We start from the raw sequence: 18509 nt of genomic DNA on the forward strand, positions 1-18509 counted from the left end.
TTGGCTTGGCGTCGCCATTTATTGCCTTATTGCCTAGGTAAACACTTCCTCATATTAGGTACGGGCAATGTCAATAATGGAAATCCCTGGTTCACTGCTGTGTGGTCTTAGGGCCAGTTTGCATTTCCTTAGAAAGAGGGGAAACCCCGTCATTCTCAGCTCAAGGTCCTACCAACCAGTTTGGCTTGGCCTCGCCATTTATTCCCTTATTTGCCCAGGAAACCACGTCATCATGTTTAGAAATGGAAGATAAATGCCTATTTCTCTAGAGTTCAGAACAACGATACGCAAGAGCCCAAAACCCGCGAGCGAGAGAGAAAGCAGGCTGCTCTCTAACGCAGTGAGGCCCCATTCACCCCACCTTCCTTACACTGGATCTGCCCACTTTTCTACAGCCCCCCACCGCCTGCAAGCATGGCCAGGGAACCCCTCCCCTCCCAGTACCACGGCTCTGAAAGCGATAACTTGCGATTCCAACAAGTCCTGAATACACCATAGGGATGATCCTAGTGTGAGTGATGGTGGTTTTTAAACTTGGTGCATTTGAAAGGCTTATGACCGTTTTTACCATGACTAGAAGGAGCACTAGTGCTGAGGAGCCAGTTTAGAGGCGTGAGTCAGGCCCCCAAAATCATGAGATTGGCTTAAATTCCTGAGATTTTATAGCAAAAATAAATGTCAGGTTGTTTTGCTTTGCCTTCTGGTTTCTGAGCCGTCAGCCTGCACTCAGCTCACACATCCGAGCTCTTCTGTACAACCACCAGAGCAGCAGAGGTCCTTATTTTAAAAATGAAATCTGAGCGTCTCATCTGATCACATGGCTCCAGGAGCTGGGGCTTTAAGAGCAGCACCAAATATCATGGGACTAGCAGTAATATCACTGGTGCTGGCAACACGCCTGCAAAGAGCACTGCAGCTTAGCAGCGTTTGTCAAAGGCTGAGTAGAAAATGGTGGCCTGGCATGACTAGGTCAGCGTACTCTGAACGACCAGAGGTGCTTTCAGTGCCCACTGGACCAGAGCCGCCGTGGCTGTAGGCAGCTTTATGCCATTCCAACAGGATAGACCCTTGGGGATGAGCCACTTTCCCTATCGCTCCGGAAGCTCCTGCTCACACTCCAGCCCCGCTGCATTGCATTCTACCCAAGACTTCTCTTTCTCAAATGGGCACCTGACATAGAGAAGGAACAAGGATTCCTTGACTCACAACCTCTCCGCTGGGCGACACACAGGCCAGCAAACAGACCCCAGCCGTGGCGGCACAGCCGGACGTGCAGAGCCCTACAGCTCCAGGAAGGGAGACGGGTCTCCCCACTTGACCCTTGTGTCCAGCCGCACTGTAACGCAGGGTGGCAATTATAGAGGGGGATGGGGAAACACTTCCAAATGCCGGTCGAGGGCAAATCCAAAGGGAAGTGCTGTCTGAAGCGCTGGGTGTCACAAAACTGGACTGGTCCACTGGGATGGTTGGTGCTTAGATTAAAAAAACCAGTCAGCCATGAACAGTTCAGCTGGCTCACAACTCAGTGTCATTCAGCTGCTAAATCCACATCGCTGAGCTGCTTCAATTCACTAGGCGCCTTCGCTACCTTGAGATAGTGGGGGTGTTTCACTGTGGAAGGTATTGAATAGCCTCCAAGCATTTATTTACTGTACTGAGGTTTCCAAAGCTACTTGCAGGATATGGATCCCTGGGAAAGCCCCACTGGAGGCACTTGCTGCTGCAAATCTGGGCTGTGCTAGAGTATCACTTGTTAGCACCAAATATTGCTTCACTTCTGATCTGGTTTCTTAACTCAGAACAGCAGCCTGTCCCTCAGGTCACCTCTGTTAGAGACACAAAGCAAATAAACCATGAAACCATCAGCGCAGATGCCAACAGGACAAGCGGGGTGTGGCGTGTGTGAGCAGTCACAGAAATGCCCCGCCCGCAGAGCACAAGGGAGCTATGAAATCCTCCACCCAGCCTGCACCTCCACCTGCTGCAGCTTCTCGCTCCACAGAGCGTCCCTGCAGAGACGGCATGGGTGAGTCTGGGCTCCGGGCGCTGGACAGCAAATGCACTGCTCTGCTTTTTACTAGGAATGGGAGCCTTCATCAGGCTGATTCCGCTCCTAGCAGTAACTTCAGTGAAGTCAGTGGGCCGGTGACAGATAGTCCATGTGGTTGCAGTATCTTTGGGGACCATATTGTATTACGTTTATGAGTGGTTTAGGTATCATTGCTTGAAGGGACTGTATGTAACTACAGGGGGAGGGTTACCACCACTTTTAAAGGCACCAAAAACAGTGTGTGGGGGGGAAGGCCGGGTGGATTAAGGTGAATCACTCAGGTGTGAACACTTCCAGAGAGGTACCAGCCCCTTGAACGTACTGATTCAAATGGAGTTTTCCAGACACCAAAAGACAAAGCAAGGGTTTTTGGTATAAATCGGCTGGTTTTCAATTGACTCAGGACTTCTTTCTGATCCAGCAAATGGACAGGACCCTTTTTAAGGGGGGGCCCCAACCCAACCAAGCCAGAAGGGTTGGAAAGTTGTTGACCTGCTAGGATGCCATAGAACTGATGGGTGACCTCTGGTAAGCTGTTAGCATACACATAGGAACTTTGATTGTTTTTAAGGGTTTCTCTGTAAGCTTTGACATTGAGAATAAAGATGCTTGCTTAGAAAGAGCTGCAAGGTCGCTTGTAACTGCTGGCAATGCACTGTCCGTAACCCTTGGAGAGAGAGAGCAACACACCGAGTCTGGCCACTGGCAGACTGCCTTGCTGGGGTATTACTGTGTAAGGCAGGGAGCTATGCAGCCTTAAATCTTCCCAGTCAGAAAGGAATAGGACAAGTCTCCCTGCCCAGAGACAGCTGATAGCTGGAGACCTGTGACCTGGCTGGGGACTCAAGGAGTGGACCACAGAGGGCAGGACACAGATGCAGTTACCCTGCAACTGTAACAAGCCCGATTCTTCCTGCTTTGCTGCTTGGGTTCTCGTTTACAACTACGCAAAGTGGGGCAATCAGAATTCCCAATCACTTGCTCACACTGGAGGAAGCATTTGCGCTCTGCATATGTGTAAACGCCACTTGATTTCCATCCATGCAGCATCAGAAAGTTGGGAATAGCCTGGTGATACCAGGGAGATTCAGTTGAGTTCAAGCCCGCACCAGTACTAATCATTTAGGTCAGAAGTTTGGGTGCCCAACCTGATTCATCTCAATGTGAGCATCCGAAATTTGTGCCTTATTCTTGTGTTTCAGTATTCAAGACTTAATGGCCCAACCCTAACTCCAGCTGCAACCAAGCCTTGTATCTAGTGAAAGATTATTACAATTAGATACAATAATCATTAGTCAGTTGGATTAATTACAACCTCTGTCCTTTACATCCATCTTCTGCATGAATGCTCAAGGGTTAACGAAGTGGCAAGTCTGAAGTGGTACTAACAAGCTCTCACTGAGCTGAACAGACAGAAAGCAACAGCAGACACACGTCACAATTTCAAATCAGGGTGCATTTTTGTAACTAAAAAAAAAATGCTTGAGCAATTTCCTTTCAACTTTGCTGAGAAATTCTCCAGAGCCTGCAGTGAAATCTTGCCGGTTCAAATGGTTGTTAGTTACAATGGATTTTGTTGATCAAAGTTATAGAGAGGGTGGGAGCAAGACTTGAAGCAGAATCTGGCTGCAGTTTTACCTGTGGAAGGAATATAGCAAGGAAACATGGGCCACCGGGGATACAGCTATGTTATGATAGTGCCCAGAGTGCACTAATGCTTGTTGGAGAGCCCTCATATTTGCCTTAGAGCCTGTTTATTGCTACATAGTACGATCATGTATTGATATGACACTTGTGCACCAATGCGTCTCTATTACCATCTGTGTTGCTGAGTGAAATTGTGATTCTCCAGTCCCTCAAGGGAGGGTTTGTGTTTCCAGCTTCACGCTGTCTCTTCAATTTTTCAGCTGCCCCACATTCTTGCCTCCTGCTCCTCACCTGTCTGGTGACCCTGTCAACCCCAGTTCTCACCCTGGACGTCTACAACCTGCACATCTTTAAGAGATCCATCTCTAATATCACAAAGACACAGCCAAGGGCATTTGAAAATGGTATGTAGCTCTCAAGAGGTAGCCCCCATTTCCCGTGCTCAGTCCCCTGCACCATTCCCCATTCTCTTTAACTGCTGGATTGCATTTCCGCAGGTCACATCCGGTTGGTGAATGGCTCCAGCCGCTGTGCTGGGCGGGTGGAAATTCTGTATAACAATGCCTGGGGCACTGTGTGTGATGACAGCTGGGACTTAAATGATGCAGCGGTAGTGTGTCGGCAGCTGGGCTGTGGTGACGCAGTATCAGCGCCAGGGACAGCTCGCTTTGGACAAGGATCAGGTCCCATCCTCTTGGATGATGTCAATTGCAGAGGAGGAGAATCTGCCCTCACTGAATGCACGTTAAAGCCTTGGGGAAACCACGACTGTAGCCACAGAGAAGATGCTGGTGTGGTGTGCACAGGTAAGGCTGATGGCTGCCATGTCCTACCCTCACCCGGGGGCGGGAGGGGAGGCAATTGCTGTTCCCAGCCCTTGCTCTGTGTTGTTTAATTTGAACTCTGTTTCTGATCTCTAACCAGGCATTTGCCGGCCCAGCACCACAAGGCTGCAGGGCCCAGAGATCAAATTAATGTGCATCAAAACCCGCTGAGAGGCCTTCCCCAACTCCAGCGACTGGTGCCGCCTGCGGCCCAGCCCTGCACTCCTGTGGGCTCCAGGGGGAGTTCTGGGGGTGCACCATGGGCCGGACGCTCTCCTCTGTCACACTGGGGTAACCCCACTGACTCAGCAGTGCGACCCTGCTTCCTTGGGTCTCGGGGGAGCAGACCGGCCTGTGTCAGGATCGCTGCTCTCCTGATACCAGCATGGCCCAGGCCGGCCTCTCTGGCTGGATCCCGCCAGCTTGTGCGCCTCGTGCTGGGCTCCCGCTGGGGAGAGCTGCGGGCGGCTGAGGCCTAGGCCTTGCTGGGACCAGGTCAGGCCCCCAGGTAGGGTTGCTATGGTTACAGCTCGCCAGGACCTCCCCGCCCCCAGAGATATGGCTAGAGAGAGTGAGAGGTGGCTCTAGCTGTGGGCATGCTGGGAGCTCTGGGGGGCAACGGGGACTCAAAGGGGTGGATGTGGGGCAGCAGGGAGAGGAGTGCAGGGAGGGAGCCAGATGAAGGGAAGGGGGAAATTCATGCAGGGGAGCCGGGGGAGGACAGAGAGGCACATTGAGAAGCAGAGTTGGGGGCCATGCGGGTCACTCCAGGGGGAAACAGGATGAGGCACAAGGGAGGGAAGAATTGGACAGTGGGAGAATTTCTGTATTCACTGCATATGCAAATTAGGGCATTGCATCATTTGCATAAAACCTCCAGCTTTCTGGACTCACACTATTGCAGGTCCAACATCGCTCCCCCCAGCCCACCAGCAATGCAGCCACTCAGATAATCTCCCCTTCTCTCGATCAGACTGTGTCACCCCCTCCAGATCCCCAGCATGCTTACACTCCTTAGCCCCTCTCTGCCCATAGCTCTGATCTCACCTCTCACTGCCTGGCTGCCACCCTTCCCCTTAGCCAACAAGGTCAGCTCTACTGCCCCACTCACCTGCTCCCAGCCTGACGCCCTTCCCCACACTGAGCCTTGTCCATGGGGAACCTTCCCCATCTGGCCTGACGTGACCCCAGCCTGCCAACGTGCAAGTGCCTGTTAGACTCAGGATGGGATTCTCAAAAGAGCCTAAGGGAGTTGGCTACCAAAATCCCATTGATTTGAAATTTGAGTGGGATATGGGTGCCTAACTCCCTTAGGCAGCTCTGAAAAACCCAGGCCAGGTTTACATTAGGAGTGTGTTACCGGTGTAGCTATATACGTGCTGTACCAACAAAGTCCTGCAAGTGTGGCTGCAGCTCCGACCAGCAAAGCTGGGCCTTCATGTTCCCTACACACCTGGAGCAAAACAAGGCATCCTGGTAAAAGTGCACGTCTGCTGTATAGCAGCGTCTGCGCTAGGGGCCTTTGCCGGCGCAGCATTGTCAGGCCGAGATCGCATTTCCCCCCATTTCTAAGAGAACTGTGTGATATAGATGCTGCTGAGGTCTAAACCCAGGACGAAAATGAGGCGTAGTGAGTGTCCGGCCTTGTGAGCGTGGCCAGCGACAAGCTGGGAGAAGCCCATGGCTACTGTGATGGCTGTGAGGCCACAGCTGGCAGTCTGGGTGTATAATTTCCACGGGGGATGACATTTCCCAGGGCAGTGAATCTTTGGGGCTCCTTCCCCAAGTATGGCAGGAGCTCTGCCTGGTCCTTTGGGGATTGCCAACCTTGTGCCCTGTTTCCCACTGGCATGTCCATGTTTATTTAATCCCTGGACTCACACATCACATGGGCACATTCATATGCCTTCACTGCACGAATGGGGCCTAGTTTATATTACATGCCAGAGGGGGTTAATATGGCCCCGCCCCGTTCCTTACCCATGCTGGAATTGAACTACTGATTAGCACTGGGTTTCCAACATCATCTGTCCAGACATTGATGCTGCATCCCAGATCAAGATCTTATCCTTGACTAGGTCAGATCAGACCATAATCAGGGAAACATGGAGGGAACAGGCCAATTGACTTTCCCAAAGGCCTATGATGAGTGTATCCCATGGTTTCCTCACTCAGGCCTCTGGCAAGAAGGATCCAACAGCATTTCATCTCCAGGGCATATTCAGGCAAACACACATTCATCGACCCTCTACATTGACCCAGTAAAGAATATAGAGCCAGGCATCAATCTGTGCCACTGACCCAATGTGCAGGAGCACCATCCCCATTACTCTGCACCACTGACACAGACCAGAAAGGACGTCCATAGAAAGCTGCGCCAGCATTTTCCTCTGCAGCGATAACTCCTAGGCAGAGGAAATAAAACTGAGGCCCCTTCATGATCCATTGAAATGATGTGAACATGGAGCGTGGGGAATCGGCATGGGAGTCTCAGACGTGGGGCAATAGGGTGGGTGGAGAATGTCCTTGTACCATGGGTGTTAAGAGGGGAGCACTTTAAAGTTACTGGCCCTGGGGGGCATGAATCCTTGGTGAATCTCTCTGGGGCAAAAGCTGCCGGTTGTATGGGTTGGGGTGGGTCTGGCCTGGCCTGGCCCATCCCAAACACTTTGACTGTGCATGGCCCCCTCAGTTTGGATTCTATCCTGAGATGACGTGAAACCCAACCACCATTTTAACCTTTTCCACGCCTTGGTTTGCCCCTGCAAGCATGCAGCATCGCTGCATTGTCCCGAATGTAGCCACCGCAGAATGAGCGGACACTTCAGTATCTAGTTTCACAGGACCTAGTTAAATCAGCATCTCTCTCCTGCCTTCAGGCTGGCCCAAGGACTGCAGTGAGATCCCCTCGGGCAGCCCCAGTGGCATCTACGTCATCCAGCCCACAGGACTGCACCATCTCGTGGTGTACTGCGAAATGAACGAAACAGGTGGGGGCTGGACGGTCATCCAGAGGAACCGACATGACACACAGATCACCTGGGCTGAGTCCTGGAGCACCTACAAATATGGCTTTGGCAACGTGCAGGGTGATCACTGGCTGGGGACGGAGTACATCTATCAACTCGCCAAGCAGAAGGTCTACCAGGTCAGGTTTGTCATCCATGATGCATCAAATGCCATAAAGTACTCAGACTACAACTTCTTCGGTCTGGAAGACGAGTCCAATGGCTACAAGCTGAGGCTGGGCTTTTACAATGGAACTGCCGGGGACGCCATGGCCACAAACAATCCTAACGCCGTGCATGACAACATGAAGTTCTCCACTAAAGATCTGGACCAGGACACTTACAGTGCGAACTGTGCCTCTAGCTATGGTGGGGGCTGGTGGTACTCGGCTTGTTATTCTGCTCGACTGAATGTCAAAGGGGCCATCACTTGGGGTAGTCTCTGTAGTGGAAACTGCAAAGCTTCCGCCATCCTCATCAAACCAGCTTCTTACTGTCTGCAGTGAGGCCAATCCCTGCTCAAGGAAGGGCTGGAATCTGTCATGGTCAAACCTCATGTCCTGCTTAGGCTTTGCTGGGGGGAAGTATCAGGCTTACCCAAGAAACGGGGCCACTTTCCTTCTCCTCTCCCTCCCTGCAGACTTTCTGAGCTTTTCTCTGCTGGGCGCTTCCCCTTTGAGTTGATTCATTTTAATTATATTAAAAATCAGAACAAAGATTTGCAGAAATTGTAGCTTCCGAATGTACAGATTCAGGGAGAGAATGTGCATGGCCTTGTAGTGACTTTTCATCAAATGTTTAGTTCCTGACTTCAGTGGATGGCCACTGAGGTCATGCAGATGAGAAGTACATAAGCCCAGATGGATTTCCACAAATGTTTTTTCTCCTCCTTTGTGGACATTAAAGCTTCAGAATAAACTTGCATTTCTGGACATGACTGCTGATTCACACCCCCATGCAGCATCTCGGACATGCTCACGCAGCCTAACATAGGTGAGAATGGAACAGCCATTCTGCGCGGTTTCGGTTCTTGTACCGTGCTCCTCACCGTTGAGAAGGCGATGTTGAGGCAAACGTTCTAATCAGGGACTTTAATTGTCATCGCTTTATGTCTGGCTGAATTGTGACAGCACAAGAAGTGTGGCTGGAGTTTCATCCTGGGGAAACTCGTTCCTTATTCAGTACTGCATTACTCCAGGTTTGCACGGGTGTAGCGCCATTGACTTCAGTGGCGTTACTCCTGGTTTACCTTGGTGTAAGGGAGACGAGAATGAGGCCTCTTGGCTTCGATGGAGTTGCAGCAGGGCAGTGCTGGTGGGTATGGTTGGAGAATAAAGCCCACCACAGGCCTGATTGTGCGTTGCCCTGTGCCTGTTGGAGTCCCTTATGCCCATGCAAAGTGAGTTCTATGGGGTGTGAAATGCTGTTTGCATTTGAGCCCCTCTTTGCACAGGTGTAAATGGCTGTGCCAGCAGCCTGGCAGAGCGGAGTCAGGCTGGGGCTCCTCTCGCTGCTCCAGTTCCAATTCCTGATGTGCCTGTGCCCCCAAAGTATTTCAAACCTTGCCCCCAACGCTCCAGAGTAACCATATCCAGGCGGACAGCATGTCAGTGAGCTTCTCCTGGGCATCCAGGCAGAAAGCCAGGATCCCAGTTCGGTGAGGAGATGTAGAGCCAAGTGTCACGCGCACACACAGCGCCTGCCCGTCCCTTGTGTTATCGTTTACCCCAGCGCAAAGGGAGTGCTAGCTGTTCGGGTACAGCCCACGCTGCACGCCAGCCCAGACCCTGTAACTACCTGCGTTACAGCCAGATCCGCAGCTAGGGCCAAGGAGGACTCAGCAGAGCCGAGGGTGCAATTGCTGCTCTAACTTGGGCCAGCTACCTATGGCCCTCTTATACGTCCCCTTTCCTAGCCCGTTCCCTATAGTGCCTGCCACAATGGCAGCTCTAGGCTGGGCAGTGACCCCCCAGCGCTGGGGTGATCCTCACCAGTCTGGGGTTAGGGCTGCTTTGTGCCTGTGGAGTGACAGAGAGAGACGGGAGAGCAGCTCAGGAGTCTCCACGCTAAGTCCACATGCCCCTGGCTGCCAGGGCTCCCCTCTCTCAGCTAGGGAGGAGGCCCAGCAGGCCCTACCTCTGACCTTCCGGCAGTAGGGCCCTGTAGGGGGACCCTGTCATTTCACATCCCCCCAGAGCAGGGGCCCGGAGAAGGGGACCCGCTTCCACCACTCTGTCCCTTTGGCAGCCAGGGGCGGGGGAGCCCCAGACATCACTGCCTCTTCCCCTCAGGCAGATGTAGGGGACTCAATCCTTCCCTAGGACCACTGGGACAGCTTCCCCTGGCGCAAAGGGCCGCCCTGGAGCATAGGGGTCTTATGTATGGGGACAGGCACCACGCTGCCTACTGGGGGGTCCCTCACACATGCTCCATGCTCTGTGAGGGGGGCAGGAGGAGTCTCCTCACACAGCTGGGAAGGAGGGACTCCCAACCCCGAGCCCCTGCTTAGGCTGGGGAGCTGTGGTCTCTGCTGGGAAAGCCCATCACACAGAGAGTGGCAGGCCGGGGAGGAGGGAGCCACCAGCTGTCAGGACGATCTTGCGTCCTCTGCTCCCCGAAGGCATGAGGAATGACACTGGCCTGGCCCACCTGGTGATGCCCCGGGCCACAACACCCCAGCCAGGGACAGGGGCAGGGCCCAGCGCCTCCAACTGCCATAAGAGCCCAAACATTCAAAATACATGAATCAGCCCAAAATGTCAGGAGACAGACTGACAACGGGGCGGTATCACGAAATAACGAATCCTGGGTGGTGTCGTTTGCCTGGTGGTGTCTGAGCCGGGCGGGACGGGACGCGGGGGGGTGTGTGTGAGTCACAAGCATCTCAGCCTGCACGGAACAGCACAAACACAGCCTCCCTCCCGCCGGCTGCTCAGGGCGGGCTCCACTCACTCTGCCCAGCCTTGGGCCTGGGGAGCTACGGTTCTCCCTCCCAGCCCTATCCTGCCTCCCTGCCTGCCCCAGCCACGTTCTCCCTCTACTCACCCCTGGCTCCAGCCCCCACCTGCCCCGGATGGGCTATTGCTGCCTCAGAGTGGCCACTTGACCCTCTGTCTCTTTCCCCTCACATTCTGCCTCTCTGCCACTCTTATTCCTTGGTCTCCTCCTGGTCCCCCCCAATCCACTGCACCCCTCAGTCTCCTCCTGCCCCCATTGTCCTGCCCCCTCACAATCTGCCCTCCGCTCCCCACAGTCCTCTGCACCCCATTGTCATGGGATGTGTAGCCCAACACAGGTCCTGGAGGGGTTAATGTGGGCCTGAAAGGCGAGTTAGGGAGCCTGGCTGCACCTGGAGGGAGAGTCAGGCCTAACTGACCAGGAAGCCCTCCTGGACAGGAGCAGGCCAGATTACACAGCCAGGAAGTTGGCAGCAGAAAGGGGCTGGGGGCCTGGCTGGGCTGTTGGAGGATTTTTTAACTGAGGAAGTCACTCTAGAAACTGAAGATGAGTCTGTTAGAGAGGGAAAGTAGGTACAAAGTCGGCAGGGGGGGTAGAAGCAGAAGCAGATGATGAGGATACCAGCAACAACAAAAAAAGCAACACTGGGGAAGGAAATAAACCAAAACGTTATAATTGTAAGACCCCCAGCCAAAGAAATAAGATTAGGTGATGTTAACCCTCTGAAAGTAGCTGACTGGGTTTAAAAAAGCATCAGGGATGTTGAAAGCAATGGGAGGCTGCAAGATGGTGATCTTCTAGTTGAATGTGAAAACAGAGAACAAGCTGGTGAACTGCTAAACACTAAAAGGCTAGTGAAAGTTAAAATAAGTTTCCAGCTACTTGTAACCCCCCAGGAGATGCCCTGGATCCCTGGGGCTATGTGTGCCCGTAGCTCAGGGAGGGAGAATCGAGGCAGACTCAGAGTCAGCCTGGCACCCAATAGGGGTGGAGATGCCCCTCCCAGGGAGCTCAGGAGAGGGGAGAGGCCATTTTGGGAGCAGTCTGTCTGGAGCCGGGGGGGGGGGGAGAGGGGCAGGACTGGCTGTGTGGGGAGCTGGTGAATCCAAGCCTGCATGCAGGGCTCCCCCTGAGAACTGGCCTCTGGGGACCAGAAAGTCAGATCCCTCTGCTTGAGCCCTTCCTGCTCCAAGGTGTCTCCCAGCTTCTAGTGCGTTGGTGGGAAAAGCTCCCCCCCCCCCAGCTGAGTTAGCCCCCGGCTCCCTAGGAGGGAGAGGCAGGGCATGGCAAGCTCTGCTTGGGCTGCTAGGCTAGGGCCCTGGCCTGCTGTGAGTGTGCCGGGCGCTGGGTGGGAGACTGGCTGATTTGTGGTGTAGTTTTGTAATCTGCAGCTGGAGCCCTGCACCCCTTGTCGTCGAGGGGAAATCCTGGGGCCAGAAGCAGCCTAACGCCTGCGTGAAGAGGATCCCTGCCAGCAGAGACCAGCCCCTCTGCGGGGACTGAGGAGTTCGGAGTCGTCTCTGACCCTGAGGATCATTCCCGGGGCGTGTGAGTGCACCGTCTGTTCGTTAGTTAGTCAGGGACAGTGTTTGGGGAACCCCTACGCCCTGCACGGCGTCCTCAAGCCAGGGAGTGAGGATTTGGGGATTTTGATCATCTGCTGCCTATTGAACCTGCAGAGGGACTGGCCACCTTATCCCAGTTGTGAGCCTTTTGAGCTGTGCTGAACCCAGTCAGCCACGTGCTAAACCGCTGCCCAGAAGAGATTGTGGCCACAGGTCATCAAGGGCCCCATCAACGTCCGTACCAACGGGACAGTAATTTTACAATTGTTACTTCAGGTCATGTGACTGGTGAGCCTAAGAATAGCATTTTACCCTGTTATGTGATATTTCTCTCCTGTCTAATACGATGGCTGTGTGGAATATATTGGATGTGTTTGCATTACTTCTTGGGAGTCTCCAGCTATCTGGCAAGTAAGTAGGAGTTATCCTGTGTTAGCATTTTCTTCCCAATCTGCTCTGGTGATCCTGCCAGGAAGGAGCGAGGGGGGTGGAGGCACCAACAATTAAATACATAGGGGAAAAAATAAAACAGATACACCCTGCTGAGTGGGTGGTGGGATCCATAGGAGTCCAGGCCTGTCCATGAAAATCTATATGCAGATTGGCAGTAAAGAAGGTAACGGTGGAGAGGGGCATTACACACAATACTAGGTACTATATGGAGTGCCAGTAGAGCTAACCAATGATGAGATAACCGAAAGTATAGTCAAAGAGAAAGCATTAGTAAGTTTTGTGACTAATTAGTAAATGAGGAGGAGGAAACAAGTTGTACTGATTACATTTAAGGGTGGGTCTCTAACTGAGAAAGTAACACTAGAGTTTCAGATATTCAGAACCAAGCCATATATCCCCCTCCATGCAGGGGTGGTGACACCACTGAAATGAACAAGTTCCCAACTCAGCATGGCCTTTCCATCATCACAGCACGAGCACGGGCACTGGGCCATGATGGGACCATGAGCGGTTGCTAGGACTGTGTCTTTATGGCCACTCTTCAAGACTCACACGCTGCCACCTTGAGTTCTCTCTTCTGCGCCAGCTCACCACACTGACATCCAGGCATTCTGTAAAGCTTCATGCAGCGTTTCCAGTGTGCAATTCTGGAAAGACAGTGGGATTACACTAGCATTGCCACAGGCAGAGCCACATGGACTACCCAGCCAGCTCCTCAGTTCTCATAGACTCATAAACTTTAAGGTCAGAAGGGACCATTATGACCATCTAGTCTGACCTCCTGCACAACGCAGGCTACAGCACCGCACCCACCTACTCCTGTAATAGATCCCTAACCTATGACTGAGTTATTGAAGTCCTCAAATCATGGTTTAAAGACTTCGAGGTACAGAGAATCCACCAGGAAGTGAGCTGTGCCCCATGCTGCAGAAGAAGGCAAAAAAACCCCCAGGGCCTCTGCCAATCTGCCCTGGGGGAAAATTCCTTCCAGACCCCAACTATGGAAATCAGCTAAACCCTGAGCATGTGGGCAAGACTCACAAGCCAGACACTTGGAAAGAATTCTCTGTAGTAACTCAGAACCCACCCATCTAACATCTCATCACAGGCCATTGGGCATATTCACTGCTAGTAGTCAAAAATCAGTTAATTACCAAATTAGGCTGTCCCATCAGACCATCCCCTCCATAAATGTATCAAGCTCAGTCTTGAAGCCAGATAGGTTTTTTGACCCCACTGCTTGCCTTGGAAGGCTGTTCCAAAACTTCACTCCTCTGATGGTTAGAAATCATCATCTAATTTCAAGTCTAAACTTCCTGACGGCCAGTTTATATCTATTTGTTCTTGTGTCCACATTGGCGCTGACCCTAAATAATTCCTCTTCCTTCCTGGTATTTATCGCTCTGATGTATTTATAGAGAGCAATCATATCTCCTCTCAGCCTTCTCTTGGTTAAGCTAAACAAGCCAAGCTCTTTGAGTCTCCTCTCATAAGGCAGGTTTTCCATTCCTTGGATCATCCTAGTAGCCCTTCTCTGAACCTGTTCCAGTTTGAATTCATCTTTCTTAAACATGGGAGACCAGAACTGCACACAGTATTCCAGATGAGGTCTCACCAGCGCCTTGATTAACGGTACTAACACCTTCTTACCTCTACTGGAAATACCTCACCGATGCATCCTAGGATCGCATTAGTTTTTTTCACAGCCACATCACATTGGTGGCTCATAGTCATTCTGTGATCAATCAATATGCCCAAATCCTTCTCCTCCTCTGTCACTTCCAACTGATGCATCCCCAACTTATAGCAGAAATTCTTGTTATTAATCCCTAAATGCATGACCTTGCACTTTCCACTATTACATTTCATCCTATTTCTATTACTCCAGTTTACAAGTTCATCCAGATCTTCTTGTATGATATCCCGATCCTTCTCTGTATTGGCAATACCTCCCCACTTTGTGTCATCCACAAACTTTATTAACACACTCCCACTTTTTGTGCCAAGGTCAGTAATAAAAAGATTAAATAAGATTGGTTCCAAGACCGATCCCTGAGGAACTCCACTAGTAACCTCCCTCCAGCCTGACAGTTCACCTTTCAGTATGACCTTTTGTAGTCTCCCCTTTAACCAGTTCCTTATCCACCTTCCAATTTTCATATTAATCCCCATCTTTTCCAATTTAACTAATGATTCCCCACGTGGAACTGGATAAAATACCTTACTGAAATCTAGGTAAATTAGATCTACTGCATTCCCTTTGTCTAAAAAAATCAGTTATCTTCTCGAAGGGGATGACATGGTCTGGCACGATCTATCTTTTGTAAAACCATGTTGTATTTTGTCCAAATGACCTTAACCTCCATGTCCTTAACCACTTTCTCTTTCAAAAATTTTTCCAAGACTTCGCATACTCCTGAGGTCAAACTAACAAGCCTGTAGTAGCCTGTATTTCTAGCAAGGTCTCTGGATTCTGTGGCATGCTAGAGGAAATTCACTTCAGTTTCAAACAAATCCTAAAAAAGGGGAATTTTACTGAACTATCAAAATGAGCCACTCAGTACAATCGCCTACGGCTCCGTCAGTTTGGAATTGCTGGATAATTACTAGCTATTTCTACCAAAATGGTCAGCAGTGCAATAATTACAAATGTTGGCAATGAAATTGTTATTTTGAGGTTTCAGAGATGAATGGGGCCGTTCCCCCCTCAGAGCTATTATTTCAGGCTCTTGGCAAACTCAGGAAACAGCACTACATGAGTTATGCTCGAGTTATGGTTTCAAGATTTTCTTTGCAGCCATAAAGGCTATAACCATAGTTTTTTCAAAAATGAAAACATAACAGTTCTGCAGCAAGGGATGATTCCATGACTATGGAACGTAGGAATACATGGGGCTCTGGCCACCATTAGTCAGAGTATGGCTCCAGAATGCTCCCCTCTCATTGCATAGAAGTCATGAATTGGATTTCGGATCCCTGAGAAGAACACAGATCTTCACCGTCCACACACACGGAAATTAGCTAAAAACATAAAAGACTCTTGCTGGAAGGCTGGGATGTAAAATGACTTTATTTTAGTCCTTACACTTGACCAGCTGACAGGTAACAACCAGCCACTATTGATCCATGGGGCTACTGACATTGCTTTGTAAAGAAGAAAAGCAATTCCCCACCACTTATTCTGAGGAACTCATGATACTACCATCCTGTTTGGCTTGGCGTCGCCATTTATTGCCTTATTGCCTAGGTAAGCATTTGCTCATATTTAGATACGGGCAATGTCAATAATGGAAATCCCTGGTTCACTGCTGTGTGGTCTTAGGGCCAGTTTCCATTTCCCTGGAAAGATGGGAAACCTCTGTCATTTTTTGTGTTGTCGTGGGTAGAAAAACCACATCTAAACAGGAGTAAGTTCTTCCCTAGGTAAATAAGGCAATAAATGGCAAGGCAATAAGTGGCGACGCCAAGCCAAACAGGATGGTAGTATCTTGAGTTCCTCAAAACATGGGGTGGGGAATTGCATTTCTTCTTTACAAAGCTATGTCAGTAGCCCCTGTGTCAACAGTGGCTGGTGGTTACCATCTGTCAGCTGGTCACGTGTAAGGGGGAAATGCGTGTTTGGGCTCAGGCCGGTTCCCAGAGGCCGGGTGCCAGTAGAACCCCCCCCCCAGCTGAGCTGGCACTAGCTGAGTCCCTGGTTTGCAGTCTGTGTGCAGAGCCACGGACTGAGGGTTTGACTGGCACTGAGCACTGTGACCCTGCTCTACCAAACCCATTGAAATGCTTTGCTGCATCTGACCCAAAGTGCTTAGCAGCTTCTCCGCCCTGAGTGAGCTGCAGGGCCAGACCCCGTGAAGCTGAAGCTCCGACGGATTGGGACTGGCTGGCCCAGAAGCAGTGTCCACAACTGATGCCCAGGCTGTGTCTCCTCCAGGGGCTGCAGAGCTGCAGAGACACTGGACACGTCAGGCTGTGGAACACCTTGCCATTCTGCCAGAGCTTTCTCTTGGTGGGGTTAATGGGAAACCCTGCTTGAATTTGGGACGTTCCCTTTGGGAAAAGACTTCTTTGCTTTATTGCCCAAGTACCCCAGAGCTGCTCAGTCTAAACACCAGCGTTGAGTCATTCGCCCTCCACGAGCACTAGCGCAGAGAGACACTTTGGGTAAGGCTGGGGAGAACCCATTGATTGCCGGAGAGCGAAATATATTGAACCGCTCAGAGCTCCATGGCTGCCTCTGTGATCACCCCCAGTTCTGGGAGCCTTGTGTGGAAGTGGGAGCTTTGTTACTGACATCATGGGGCCAGGAGTTCACCCACTGAGGAGCCAGAATGGTCCAGGGGACAAACAGTGAATGAGATTCCATCAGAGCCCTGCTTCTGGGCTGGGTTTCGGTGCCACTGGCTGTCTACCAAAGCCCCATTCTCCCAGAAATGTGGCATGTTTTAGAGCAACTGTCTGAGAGTTTGGCATATGGGGTTCGCATGTTGAGAACTGGTTTTGATTACCCTGGCATATAGAGGTTTGTTGCAGCAAGGCGAGCTAAAGATAGACAAAAGACAAAAAAAAATTAATAATTTGTCATGCAGAAACTATAAGGAGACTCTCAAACATCAGGTGGAGAAGGAAGAGACAATCAGCACAGGAAACAGGGAACTGCAGACACAGCTCCATTGTATAAGCACTGTGGAAGGAATAGGCAATGATATACTAGTAATGAAAAAAGAAAGGATAATTGCAATTGTGATAGAAGTGATAAATTTCACATCAGAAACTGGGGCAGGGGAGGGATCAGAAAAAATAAAAATTATAGCTAGGGCAGTGAGGAAAATATTTGTATATTAGCAACTTGTCAATGAATGAAGTTAATGGAGAAATATGACTGGGTATGGGAGAATCTCAGTCTTTTGTTGGAATGCACACAGTTTGATAGCACATGGTCAAGAACTAAAAGAAAATACCCTGGAAATGAAAACTAAACCGGGTGTCTTATGTATCCAGGAACCATGGTTGGTTGGAAAGCTTGCTTTTACAATCTCAGGATATATTACCTTTAGGCAAGATTGAAAAGTAGGAAGAGGTGTTTGAACTTTCAGAAGAGAAAGATAAAAATGGCAGTAGAGAATGAAGACGTAAACCTAGAATATAATGCTGTTGAGATCCCAATGCAGAAGACTAATATTTCTTTAAGGATTTATAATATCTATAATCCATTTGGGAAATTAGAAAGTTCAGAGCTACCAGAAATAGTACAGATGCTAAAAGAGCATACATTATATGTGGTGACCTAAACAGTCATAATAAATTGTGAGGAAGTAAGACAACTGATAAAAATGGTGCATGCTTAGAAAAGTTCATTGAAAACAATCTTGTGGTTTTAAATGCTGGCACCCCAACTAGATTTAATGCAGCATGTAGTGGTTTTTGCTGCTTAGACTTGGGACATATAACAGCAGATAGTGCAAGTAAATACAACTGGGAAGAAGGAATAGGAAGTGATCATTTCCCTATACTTATTACTTTTCAAGGGCAAAGTAAGGTTGAAGGCAATGGAAAATACCCATCTGGAAATTTAAGAAAGCTAACTGGGAGCTATTTACAAGTCAAGGTCCTGACTTTGTGACTAACCATTGCGTGAGTGATGACATAGAGCATTTCGATGATAATGTAATCCACCATTCGTACCCAGCAGGTCCAACTGGCTTCCGGCACTTGCACTTCTTCCCTTTGGGAGTCTGCGACCACCAGGATACAGTGACCTGACTGACTGGCTGACTGTGGCTTCAGCCACAGCATTGATTTTTTTAACAGTGGCGTCGAAGAGGATGTGGCCTGTCCCTCTTTGTCTGTCTTGGAGGGAGGCCACGCCCTCATGTGGTCACAGCCTCTCCTCAGGGCAGCGGTCAGGCTCAGGCCCCAACGCGAAGGGAGAGATGTTCTTCTCCCTTGGCCACCATCTCCCAACTGAGCAGGAAGGCTTGCCCTTTATATTTCCTTTTCCTGT

At 50.4% G+C, this 18509-nt stretch overlaps 1 protein-coding gene across 1 annotated transcript; it reads left to right on the plus strand.

The window, feature by feature from the left end:
• The first annotated feature begins 2022 nt into the window (after positions 1 to 2022).
• LOC137146655 (fibrinogen-like protein 1-like protein) lies at positions 2023 to 8434 on the plus strand. The gene is made up of 4 exons (XM_067538152.1): positions 2023 to 2026; positions 3958 to 4101; positions 4195 to 4503; positions 7401 to 8434. The coding sequence occupies exons 1-4, from the start codon at positions 2023 to 2025 to the stop codon at positions 8033 to 8035; spliced, it is 1092 nt and encodes a 363-aa protein (XP_067394253.1). The 3' UTR covers positions 8036 to 8434.
• The last annotated feature ends 10075 nt before the right edge of the window (positions 8435 to 18509 follow it).

This window comes from Emydura macquarii, unplaced genomic scaffold (assembly GCF_026122565.2).
Source record: "Emydura macquarii macquarii isolate MOO-44397 ecotype Brisbane River unplaced genomic scaffold, CSIRO-AGI_Emac_v2 contig_450, whole genome shotgun sequence".
NCBI classification, from domain to species: domain Eukaryota; kingdom Metazoa; phylum Chordata; order Testudines; family Chelidae; genus Emydura; species Emydura macquarii.